The sequence below is a fragment of the Lathamus discolor genome, chromosome 2 (assembly GCF_037157495.1).
Source record: "Lathamus discolor isolate bLatDis1 chromosome 2, bLatDis1.hap1, whole genome shotgun sequence".
Taxonomy (NCBI): domain Eukaryota; kingdom Metazoa; phylum Chordata; class Aves; order Psittaciformes; family Psittacidae; genus Lathamus; species Lathamus discolor.
In genome coordinates, this window is record NC_088885.1 from 120,499,948 (window position 1) to 120,512,443 (window position 12,496).

The 12,496-nt window shown below is 43.7% G+C and overlaps 1 protein-coding gene and 1 non-coding gene across 2 annotated transcripts; both read right to left on the minus strand.

Moving 5' to 3' along the window:
• Positions 1 to 1,244: 1,244 nt before the first annotated feature.
• Positions 1,245 to 3,966, minus strand: RPS20 (ribosomal protein S20). Its single transcript, XM_065668298.1, has 4 exons — positions 3,851 to 3,966; positions 2,769 to 2,868; positions 1,862 to 1,935; positions 1,245 to 1,468 (listed from the first exon to the last, which is right to left on the minus strand). The coding sequence occupies exons 1-4, from the start codon at positions 3,851 to 3,853 to the stop codon at positions 1,286 to 1,288; spliced, it is 360 nt and encodes a 119-aa protein (XP_065524370.1). The 5' UTR covers positions 3,854 to 3,966; the 3' UTR covers positions 1,245 to 1,285.
• Positions 2,023 to 2,087, minus strand: LOC136009530 (small nucleolar RNA U54). Its single transcript, XR_010610592.1, has one exon. It is a non-coding gene; the product is annotated as a small nucleolar RNA U54 (small nucleolar RNA).
• Positions 3,967 to 12,496: the final 8,530 nt, after the last annotated feature.

Sequence of the window (12,496 nt, forward strand, 5' to 3'; positions counted from 1 at the left end):
CGGGGTGGCGGTGCGGGGTAACGGGGGACGTGGACGGGACGGAACACGGCCCCGCAGTGTGTGCTGCCGGCACTGGGTTCATACGTGCGCTTCTATGAAGGTACGGGGGTGGAAAAACCAAACCAAAAAATAAAGGGGTTTGAACGAAATAAGGCAGTGTATGCCGCAGCATCTCGGCATCCAGAGGAGCAGTGTTTGCCTGAGCATGTGCCGTGGGGGAAGACACTGATACATAAATATTTCCATCAAAAGTTATATAAAGTTGCATAGGTGCTATGGAACCACTTCAACACCACCCCGTATTGTCATGAGCTTAAGCACAAAACAAGTAAATTGCAAAACGCTCAGGTTACACAAAGGCAGAACTGGGGAAGGTCAAGCAAAGGGCTTACTACGGTGGTGAGGAGGGCCTTATCACCTCAACCAGCAAATGGCCTGCTGCTCCAGTAGTGCAGTCTTCTTGCATGAGCCTAGCTGTTCTGGGAGTAGGGAGTTTTATTTCTGCATAGCACAAGACCCAGACCCAAAAGTGAAGTTGGATATCTCTACAAGCAATATGGAGGCAGATGAAAAGATATTCAAAACACTGAAGAAAACTTGGTTTTGAAAGACCCACAGCTGCTCAAAGAACATAGACAGCACTTCAGGTCATTACCTGTGTTTAAGGAATACTGTGTAAGTTGCAACCACAGCCAACTATAAGCCAGTAAAACCCTATTTCATAGCAATAGGTTTTGATCAACAGGAAAGACCAAAGACAGAAAGGGTATTAAAACCAGCCAGCCCTCCTCAGATCCCTCCAAGTGCTTTCGGTCAGAAGGCCACAGGGTTAAGCAGAGGGAAGACTACTTGGGTGAAAGTCAATAGCTTACACAGAGAAATCAGCCAGCCTCAGCTAGCAACACTTTTAGTTTGTTACTTGTTTGCCAGCTTATCGCCTTTTAATATGTCTGGTGTCACAAAGTCAGGTTCTTCCCATGCGTTTCAGAGCACCCCATAAAAGCACAAATAAGCTTAAAACTAAGCATAGAAGCATCCGTCAGGCAGGTCATAGTTATACTAACAGAAATTGGCCTTTAGGGACACACAGGTTTCTTCTCTGCTTAGAGAAAACAATGTCAAGTTTCATCTTCCTGATGTTATAATCCTCTCACACAGCATTTTATGACCTGTTGTTGTTCTTCATTAAAATCATCATGGGGCTACACAAGACTCTTGGCACGCACATGAAAACAAAACAGTGATGAAAATTTGTAAATCAACTTTATTCAGCGATGACCACCATCTAGGCATCAGCGATAGTAACTTCAACTTCTACACCTGGCTCGATGCTGATGGAAGTGATCTGCTTCACAATTTCAGAAGGGCTGTGTAAGTCAATGAGCCGCTTATGGATACGCATCTGGAAACGATCCCAGGTCTTGGAACCTTCACCACAAGGTGTCTTCCTGGTAGTGATTCGCAGAGTCTGAGGAAGAATTGTACGTACAGGGTGCTGAGTTGATGCATACAGAAGACTAATCTACAATCAAATCAACCCACTTAATAATGCTATCTGACATCAATGTCACTGTAAAGTTACTTATGTTCTACTCATGTTAACATTCCTTCCCTATATTCCATTTCACAAAAAAAAAAAAAACAAAACAAACCACCCCCAATCTTGATTAAAATAAACTGAAGAATAGAAAAGCCCCTTCCATGCTCAACGTGTTTTGCACTAAGCAGTTGCCCCAAGTGTCAAAGTAATTTGTGAACTCATTACCCGTTTACATGGGGTCACTCTCAATTTTTAGATGTTGTATGTGCATACTTGCAGAAAACCCCCAAACTTTTAAGACAGGAAAAAAACGTCAAGTACCTTGGTGGGCATGCGAACAGGTCCTTTCACCTTAAGGTTCTTTTCCTTAGCACCTCTGATCAAGTCAGCACAGACTGGGAAAAAAAAATACAAAATAGCTCAGGTGTGTATTCCCCCCCCCCCCCCCCCGCTTTTTTTTTAAGTGAAGATTCCAAAGAAGATGTTGGCTCAGAATAGCGTATGAAGTGATCACTGGCATTCATTTGAAGGGTCATCCTCATAGCCAACCACACACAAGTGGAAGAGTTACGCCATGGTAAAGTATAGTCACATTACAACAGTAGGCAAAAGCCACTACCACAAGTTTAAGCTGTATTTAAGCTATTACCAGCCTGAAGATCCTGCACCAAACAGCCATTGTACAACACTTACATTACATGATTAAAACACTGGCAAAGCCAGTTTGTAGACAAGATTAAATAATTTCTTAAAGAATATTGAACTTCTAAACTAAACTCTTCTCAACAAGAGTGACAAAATGCCAGTCAACAAACTGGTGCCTTTCAGTTCTAATAAATTCAAACAGTGACAACTGAAACCACAAGAAATAAAGGGAAGACGCTGCACTCTGTTATATTAGTCATTGTGACATTTAGTTTTCAGCGTTATGAAAACCCCCAAACACTAGCTTCCGTTGAAAATTAAATGAGAGTCCCCTCATCAATGTATGAAGCACTCTAGGTTGGCTTTGTGAGTCAAGTCACCTATGAGCAGGCAAATACCAACATCTCTAAAGACAGCTGGTGTAAATACATTCTGTTTTGTAACACATCATATCATACCCTGCCCATGGCAGAGGGGTTAGATGATCTTACGGTCCTTTCCAACCCAAACCATTCTATGATTCTATGCATACTGCTCGTAGCTTAACAAGCTACCCCAACTAAAAAACAAAGCTATTACTCACCCTTCTCAAGTGATTTTACATTGCGACTTGTCAAAGTAATCCTAATGCGATGAATCGCTACCTCTTGTTCCACAGGTGCTTTGCCAGTATCTTTAAACGCCTGAAACATTGAAGTTACAAACATCAGACACTACAGTTAATGCCAAACAACGCTATCTGCAACCTCTTAAAAACAGATTTTCAGAGTGCAAAGAACAATGTAAGCTCTGGGACTATTTTACTGTACTAACTAGATGGCATATCCGAGGAGCACGGCTGCATGGAAGAAGCAGTGGGAAGAGAAAGGCAGATCCAAGTCCTAACTGCTCTGAGGAAAAACAGTGGTTTTAGCGTCTAACTGCATCTCACAGTGGGAACTGCAAGAACACCCCTCCCTGGTTTGCCTCTATACAGCCGGCTGCCCAGCGACGAATAAATAACATGCATTTCAGATTTCACATACCTTATAACTTCACCTCTCCACGAATTAAGTAACAACGATATCAACAAAACACCAACAACTGGATCTGGCCAGAAAGAGTAAATCTGGCCACTCAGGCAACTGATTTGAGGAGCTTATACAATTAAAGCTTCGCAAGTAACTAGGTGCTAATGTAGGCCAGGGGAACAGCAGAAAATAAAAGCGAAAACACGGAGAAAATAAGGTCTTACAAAGCTGCGGGCGCACTGCGCTGTTTCTCACACCGCCGAGGTACCGCCCGCAGTATTAACTGACGCACCCTCCTCTAACAGAGCCCGGTTTTGGGGCGAACGCGTGCGGCCCGTCACCACCGCTCACGCCGGGCTGCGGCCGCTCCTCTCCGCCGGCGGGCAGCGGCCCCGCTCCCGGACGGGAGCCCCGCGAGGAGGTAAAGCTCCCGGCCGGGCTGAGCTCCACCACCCCGGCACAGCCCCCCCTGCCCGCCAGAGGCTCCGTGAGCCGCCTCAGCAGCGGAGGGCTCCTCCCAGGCTCCGCAGCCCTGCCCGGGCGCCGAGGCTCGGGAGCGGCCGAGGGCCGGCAGCGGCGGGCGTACACGCGGCGGTGCGGGCCTGTTGGATGCGAGGGACGGCGGCCCTTCTGCCCCTCAGCCCTAGCACCTCACCATAGCGGCAGCAGGGCCTTCCTGGCCGACTTATTCCCGGGCGGGCAAGGGGGGGCGCGGGCCCAGCGAACAGCGGTGAGCCAGGAAGCTGCGGCGCGGCGAGAGGAGGCCGGGGCCGACGCGGGGCGCTTATATAGAGAGCGGCCCGCCTCCATCCGGGAACTGCGGGACCTTTCACCCGCCCAGCCGCGGCCCGGAAGTGCTGGGGTGTCTCGTGTCGGGCGGTGGTGGCTTTGGGGGTGCTAGTTGGGGTGTTGGCAGTGCGAGGAGAGGGGCAGAGCTCCGTTCCGTTCCGTTCCGGGGCCCACGGCGGGTTGTGCCGAGTGAGCAGGGAGGTCTGCGGGGCTGCCGCGCCACCCACGCTCCGTGGGTCTTAGCGCCGTCCCGTCCCGCTCCCCGCAGCATCCTGAACGGCTTGGGCTTTCTGCTGGGAGAAGTACCGGGATTTGGTACAGCCAGTCTTCAGTGCTTCCAGTGGTAGCGAGCCTGTGCCCATCTAAGCCTTTATTGTTTTCTTTCAGTCGTTTTTACTGAAAGTGGAGGTGAGGGTACAAAAGCTTGAAGTAAAAGTGCAGGTGTCATGCTTAAATTTAAGACCTTAAACTTAACCACAGAATGGTTTGGGTTGAAAAGAACCTTAAAGCAAATTCAGTTACAACCCGCTGCTACAGGCAGGGATGCCTTCCACTAGACCAGGTTGCTCAAAGCTCCATCCAGCCGCGCCTTGAACACTGCCAGGTATGGGGCAGCTGCAGCTTCTCTGCACAACCTGTGCCAGTGCCTCACCACTCTCGCAGGGAAGAACTTCCAAATACCTGAATCTACCCTCTCAGTTTGAAGCCATCGCCCCTATTAAGTGAAGTTGCTTTTATTTATTCAGATTAGGCATTGAAGAGATGATTTTTAATGAGAACAGTCATCGATTTGGCCTGGGCACTGGTAACTGTCGGACCCAAAACTAGTGTTCTGCTAAGAGCATGCCTGTTCCTAGTTACATCACTACTTGACAGGTTTATTGAACAGGAGAGACATGTTACATGTTAGGAAATGATGGTCTATGGTGGTGTCACTGTGATTATCTTTTAAAAATAATGTTTTCATTCTAGTTTGGGGGTTTGTCCAGTAATGATGGACATGTGTAATGTTACCAAAACCACTGCCGCCTTTGGAGGCTTAGTAATTACTACAGTCATTCAGAAAAGCCTGCTTGGTGTTATAATAGGAACTTAATTTGAGCTATCATGCTGCACTTACTTAGTATTTTATTTTTCCCTACAAAATGCATTATAGGTCTTCATATGGTTCTTAAGCCTCATGTGATGCAGTTAACTTTTTAATGCCAATTATTCAATTTTATGCTCAATTTTGTGCTCGATTTTAGGCTTGTTTTGCTCTTGGCTCATTTGTACTTGCTCTTTTGAAATACCTGGTTTACTAATAACTTCTTTGGACTAGATGCTATGTTCTGATAAAACAGTTCCAATAAACATGCATACAGAAGTTGTCATCCTGTTGCTGCTTCCTGAAATGCAGTCATGTCTTTTGCCAGTGGAGATCAGTACTTCAGACATCTGTTCTGATGGTAGTCCTGTTTCTCTGGCTTCTTCCTCCCTGCAATAAGAGCAGCATTTGGTTCTGGTGGTTTGTTTTCTGAGCCATTTAACTATTATATTAACAATTTTGAACACTCTTATGCATAAGGAACCTGGTTTTACTCTGTTATCAGCTATTTCAACTACTTCCTGAGGAAGTTTTCCATCCGTAAGTGTTTTATATTTCATAGAATCATAGAATAGTTAGGGTTGGAAAGGACCTCAAGATCATCTAGTTCCAACCCCCCTGCCATGGGCAGGGACACCTCTCACTAAGCCATCCCACACAAGACTTCATCCAACCTGGCCTTGAACACTGCCAGGGATGGAGCACTCACAACCTCCCTGGGCAACCCATTCCAGTGTCTCACCACCCTAACAGGAAAGAATTTCCTCCTTATATCCAATTTAAACTTCCCCCGTTTAAGTTTTAACCCGTTGCCCCTTGTCCTGTCACTACAGTCCCTGACGAAGAGTCCATCCCCAGCATCCCTATAGGCCCCCTTCAGGTACTGGAAGGCTGCTATGAGGTCTCCACGCAGCCTTCTCTTCTCCAGGCTGAACAGCCCCAACTTTCTCAGCCTGTCTTCATACGGGAGGTGCTCCAGTCCCCTGATCATCCTCGTGGCCCTCCTCTGGACCTGTTCCAGCAGTTCCATGTCCTTTTTATGTTGAGGACACCAGAACTTGTCATTCTTAAATACGTGACATCACACTGGTCATGCTGAAACACTTGATTTTCCAGTTATCCAGATGGTTCCCAATTGGCCATCTTACTACATTATTTACTTAGAGTTTTTATGAAAGTTCTTAGTAAACTTTATTTCCGGATAAAATACTGAGTAGCTTGCTGCCAAGAACTAATTCCTGTGGGGTTCAATTAGAAATATGTCTGAATCCTCATTGATGACAGACCTGTAATCTTAATTTATTGACTTTAAACTCTACATGCGCGACTGTCAGTTTGTGTCCTACTGAACAACTTAATGTGCGGATGCATTATATCAACGCTGTTCCTATTGCCTATCAAATGTATGCTGTAATTGCATGAGAAAAAAAAGTAAATCGGAAAATATCTTTTCCATACATTTAAACTGTGTAATTCAAGCAGAATTTCCTCATTTATTTCTTGTTCCTATATCTAAAAGTCAGGTTGTTGGGTTTTTTCCCTCAGATTAATGCAAGGTTGACAATAAGTTCCTGATTTTCTTCCTTTCTTTCTTATTTTTCTAGTATTGGCACCACCTCAGCTTTCTTGGAGATTTCTTTTTTTTTCCCGAGCTTCCCCAGATTTCTCAAAGCTTATGGAAAAACCGCATTAACGGCACACAACACTCCTTTGCCAGGTCTTAAAATTCTTGGATGCAAGCTATCTGGAGCTGCTGATTTGAAAACCGCCTTACTTCTGTTCCTACGTTTAAGGCTTTCCTTAGCTATTGTTAGAATTTTCTGATCTATGTTGGTTTTCTCCACAAGTGTAGAACAGAAGTTTTGTCTGAATTTCCTGCTTTCTGTGAAAGACACTGTAAATACTCCTTCATGCTCTTCGTATGAGTAAACATCCATTGTGTGTATCTTGACCTCTTGAGTATTTTGTCATTCTCGCCTTCCAATTCATATTTTGTGTTATGCCTGGCTTTCCTTCGGTTACATATTAATTTTCATGTAGGTTTTGCTCCCCAGCTAGTGCTAACTTTAGTTACAAGATCGTGAGTTTGGATTTACAATACACTGTTGGCGTATGCTTTTTAGATTAAGCTTCCGGGAGTGTTTTCCTCATGACACGTAATTAAGAAGAGAAACTATTGAGAAGCAAGACATGCTTTTAATATGACTTAGTCTGTAGCAGAAACAAGTTAATAGCTAATTTCACGATTTAACATGCACAATATTCTTCTGTGTGCATTTGTGACACCTTCTGGTTTTGTTTTTATAGGTTACTGGGGTTTTTTTCTCTCTTCCTTTGACCAGTTTATCCTTCAGAAAGTCCTGAGTAATGAACTGAATATTTTGTTATCCATGTATTTTCCACTAGCTTATAGTAAAGCCAGTTAGATTCAATTTATGATTCCAAATTAGTAATTCAATTCCTATTAATAAAAAAAATGTATGTGTAGGGAATTAGGTTCATGTCAGGTTTTTGGTCCTTTGCTTAAGTTTAGCCTGATCATCATTACTTGTGCTAAATGAATGGTCACCTGATTCTTTAGCTACTTGATGCCATTGCATTTAACTTGCTAAGTTTCACCTGGGAAGCTTTAGTGGTTTGGTTTTTGTTTGTTTTCTCCTCTGTGACAGGCTAAATTATACAGTTCTTACCTAGAAACAATGTCATAATGTTCTACAAATCTATCCCATTTAGTCTAGATGTAGGTTAACCTTTTGTCTTCCTTTGTTTGTGTGACAAATAGGGTATTTGAGGAGATCTGCCAGATGTTTTTGTAGTGCTTGACTGGTCATAATTTAAGAGTAGATCTTGGTATGAGTCTACCTATGTGACTGGAGTGTTTACTGAACGAGCATGTACCTGCTGTCACTCAGCACATCAGTATCACAAGAACTTCTCGAAACAAAAGCTTGTAGTGTCTTCTGGTGAATGCTGAACTCTGATATACCTTTGGATGGTTCAGGAAGGACAGATGTATTCACCCTGGCTTTGCGAATTGTCTTGTAAACACCATTTATTTTTTTGAGTACATTTATTCTACTTATGTCATACAGGTGGGTTGTGGATGGTTTTGGCAGGGCTCACAGTAGCTTCCTTAAATCTGCTTTGTCATGGGGATTATTTGATGTGGGCAGCTCCCTGGAAGCTGGGTTATGCCAGCTTCGTGCCTCTAGGCTTTGCTTTCAATGGTGATTAACATATTGCCAAAATATATTCTTATTTACTTGTAAATCACGTCTTCTCCACGGTCTTTGGGATCTCAACACACTTCTAGAGGTTTTGTTTGAACTTCTGGTCATAAAATACCTGTGAAGCAGGGTCATACTCAGGGCTTTTCAGGAAATAGTCAGTAGGTGGTGGAGTATCTACACCAGTCAGCGGCAATCCAATGAAGGCTGTTCTCAAGCCTTTTAAGAAAGGCTTCAGCATCTGGTTGGTCTTAATTGTAGGTATCTGCTGATCCTCTTGTGTTAACTTGAAGTTACACGACTGTAGCATGTCTCAGAACTCTTCTCCAGGTTCTTTGTTCAGCAGTTAGGTATTACCTGTTAATATCCCTTTGTCCCCTCTAGGATTTGAACATCTGTATTTATTGTGTCTACAGGTACCTCAGCTATTGAAACTTCAAGAAAACCCACTGGAACTGAAAATAGCCCCTTTTCAAAGACTGATTTGTATAGCTGGGTAGTTGTAACTGGGAACTAATGTTCTCTGCAGGTAGCAGTGGGGCAGAATGCAGAGTGCATGAGCACCAGTCTGCAGCTGGAGTTCTCATACCGCACCTAGCCTGTCCATTTTAAGTTTTGTAAATTTTCGTGCCAATTCTGGCATAAAGCTTACCACATAAAAATGCACACCCCCTCAAAATGCTGAGCTCTCTTTAACTTCAAAATTGCTCATGTAACCATGGGAAACATGGACTCGGGAAAATTGTGCTTTGATGGAGTCCTTTTCTGTTAACAGAAGTTGTTGCAGATACTGATTGTTGAGTGACTTTTTCAAGTGGGCAGCATGAACTTCATTGTTTTCACCACAAGCTCTTTTCTCCTAAATATGTACTTTACACCTGAGGGGTAGTCCACTTGGCTTCTAATACCACTGACCCGGTTAGAGCAAAAATTCGCCTTTGTTGGTCTGTTTTGCCTTGTTGTTCTGATACAAATCACAGTGACAGTGACAAAAAAGACATAGCTGCAAATATGCTAGAGCATTTCTGGTGACACCAAATCTGTGATAGATCACTGCAGTGTGCCTTTGAACATTCAGGATTGAAACAGGATTGTACATCTGGACTGCTTTGAGGAGGATGTTATTTGAATTTGTCCTGCCTTAGTTCAGTTAAGATGTCTTTTCAAATTGATGAATTACATCTCCTGTGCTTGTCTGGAAGGATATTTGTTGCTTCTCCACTCCTTGCTCTGCAGATGTGATGCTTCTGTCTGATCTGTAATAATGAAACAGCAACTTTTTGCAGAGAATAACTGCAACTCAGTCTTGAGAGCACTGTGGCAGTTTAGTGATTAGTGACATGTAATTTGCCAGAAATCAGTGAACTATATATTGTGGATCAATATCAGCAATACAACAGAAATCACTGTACTAGATCCTTACAAAGTATTAATAAGCACCTACAGACTTCTTACACACCCTTCTACAGCTGATCGCACTCACGTATTCACACAGTTCTTATGCACATCCCCTCTCTTGTGAGAATCGTGGGTTACAAATTCACACTTTCACTTTGGGGAGTGCAGATTCCCCTGTTCCTATATCCTTCTTGTTGGAGACGTGGGCACGGGTACCTGTACAGCTCGTGCACATGCCAATGGAAGCATATCCTGTGTGTTTTCACGTGCTCTTGAGCAGTGGGTCCCTACTGCTACATCTCATCCTCTCATCCCTTTGCCTGTACAGAGCAACTACAGACCGTGTCCGATGCTGAGGATGCTGTCATGCTTTAGAAGTAATAACACCTGCTGCTCCCACCCCAGGGTTTCTAACAACAATCACAAATGCTCATGCTGCTTTTCAAGCCTTTAAAGGCTCTCAGAAATCTAATCCCCTGGTTACTGTTTAATCTGGGTGATCATTGTCTTAAGCAAGCTTTGTTATTGTTAATTTCCTCTTAGTGTTATCAGGTTTTGGGCAAACATCCTCTCAGAACATGCTGGTTTGGGTATTCTGTTAGCACACACTATTTACCCTCACATTCCTACCGTACCATCTGTTGTTATCCAGGCTATGTTACCAAGAGGGGAGCACACAATTCCTGTACAAAAACCACGCCAGCATCAGTCCAGTGAAAGCAGAACTAGTGGACACATGGAAAAAAAACTGTGGTTTTGCATCCAGTTTTTATTTTGGGAATCACCTTGGAAGGCTTCATGTGTGGAAAGGTTAATGAAGTATAAAAAATTAATTCCAAGCTACTGGATTCTCTCCAGTCCAGATTTGGCCACTTGAGGCAGCACTGCTTGGCACTGTTTGTCCTGATCTGTTTCACTTTGCAGAAACAGACACTCGAAGAAGACTGCAGTAGTTTGTAGCACATGTTGAAAAGTTGCATCTACTCCAGTAATACCAGTGAGACTGTTTGAACACAGCCGGCTGTGCTAACAGCTGCATTGGAAATGGCTTCCAGGATGCTGGTTGGCTTGCTGCGCTTACCTGGCTGGCTTCTCTGTGGACACTTTGTCCTTGGGGGGCTTAGGAGCTAGGGGTGAATGCCAGTGTGTACGAACTCCCACAGTGCTGTGCTAATAAAGACTCTGGAGTTGTCTTTCCTCCTGATGTCTACCTCCTGCAAAGACTCTGTGGGAAGCTACCAGCAGCGGAATGTTGGCATGGTTGGATGTCTGTCCTTGAGGAAGAAAATGTTGATTAATTTTACAGCAATTATGTTTACCAGTACATGTAGTCCACATGGATTTTTGCCCATGACCCTCTGTCTGCTCTGTCTGGGTTTTAGATCCCAGTTATGAAGTCACTGATCATGTTTTTTTCTTCCACAGACCAGTTTAATCTAATCTAATTCTTTGTCGAGACAGGGTAGGAGGGAATTGTTTCATGGTCCTTGTGCTGCCTTTCTGTCATGGAGCAGGGATAATTTAGGGAATGATCCTGACCGCACACTGCCTTGCAACTAAAGGAGGAAGTTCTCTGGATGCAGCATCGCTGCATCATGGTTTTGTTGGGTTTTTTCCTGATAAGTTTTTCCTCATCCCGTGAAGATTAGTTTCCTCTTTACGATGTTCTTGATCCAACCAGGTTTCAGATGGCGAACATTTCCAAGCACAAAGTTTAGCAAATGCTTGCTGTAGATGATGAGATTTAAAGCGAGGGGGGATGGCAGTCTTGATGGAACAGGACTGTTAGAGCAGGATATTAGTTGCATCTCACAGTTTTATCTAGATTACATCCAGGTGTCAGATTGACTTCTGCAGGACTTGTGAAAAAATCCCCTCCCCAACACCGGCATCTGTACAGAAAGACTAAAGCCAATTCAGTAACGCTTCTGCTGTTGTGACCTGACCCTCTGTGAACTAGCCATGTTAAATTACTCAAAACCTGATAGAAAGAGGAATAATAACATAAAACTTAGGACCTGGAACTAAAGGAGATGCTGTGCTGTTAAAGATATGCTTTAGAAACAGGAATTAGTAGCCAGTGAGGAAATCATTACGCTGTGATTGCTCAGAACAGCTGGTCGGATCGACAATGTCACATGAAAGTGATCCAAGAGGCATCAAGTATTAAGAAGTTTTGGTTTCAAAGGGCTCACAGACTTCTCTGGAAAGCTAATGTGGCAAAGCGGCAGCTGCAGTTTACTGCACACCGATTACAAGGTTGCAGTAGGGGGGCAGGAACAACCACTGTCGAGTGTGTAGTGTCATTCCATAGGAGACCCAGCACTTCTGTTAAAGAGAACAACTTACAGGAGTGAACAGCACGTCTCTTAAACTCATCTTTCACCTAAATAGATGTCAGAAGTTCCTACTTGTAATGAAAACGGAGCTTGTACATGTCCTTTCATACCAGTGTCTAAAACATTCTTACAAATATGGAATGTGGTTTGATTATTCTCTCAGGAAATAATATAAAATAGAAAAGTCTTTTGTCCCCCACAGCAATCACTTAAATGTTGTAAGAGCAACTATCTGTAGATGCACATGAACGCACTTCCAACATTCCTACCTCCGCACACAGTGAAAACTAGCAGCAGGTTTTCCAGACACAGATGAAGGGGAACAGTGCTGTCTACAGGTTTAAAACTGAGTAGAATGTAGTATTAGCATTTAATTCATTTTTAGGCAAATAAAATGAATTATTGTGGGATACATAGAAGGTGGTTTTAGTATTGAGCTATGTCCCCTGAAAAAAAAAATC

Coding starts and splice junctions, on each gene's coding strand:
- RPS20 (XM_065668298.1), bottom strand. Junction 1,936..2,768: donor TGTAAAATCACTTGAGAAGG/GTGAGTAATAGC, acceptor TTTTTTTCCCAG/TCTGTGCTGACTTGATCAGA. Junction 1,469..1,861: donor CTGTTCGCATGCCCACCAAG/GTACTTGACGTT, acceptor ATTCTTCCTCAG/ACTCTGCGAATCACTACCAG.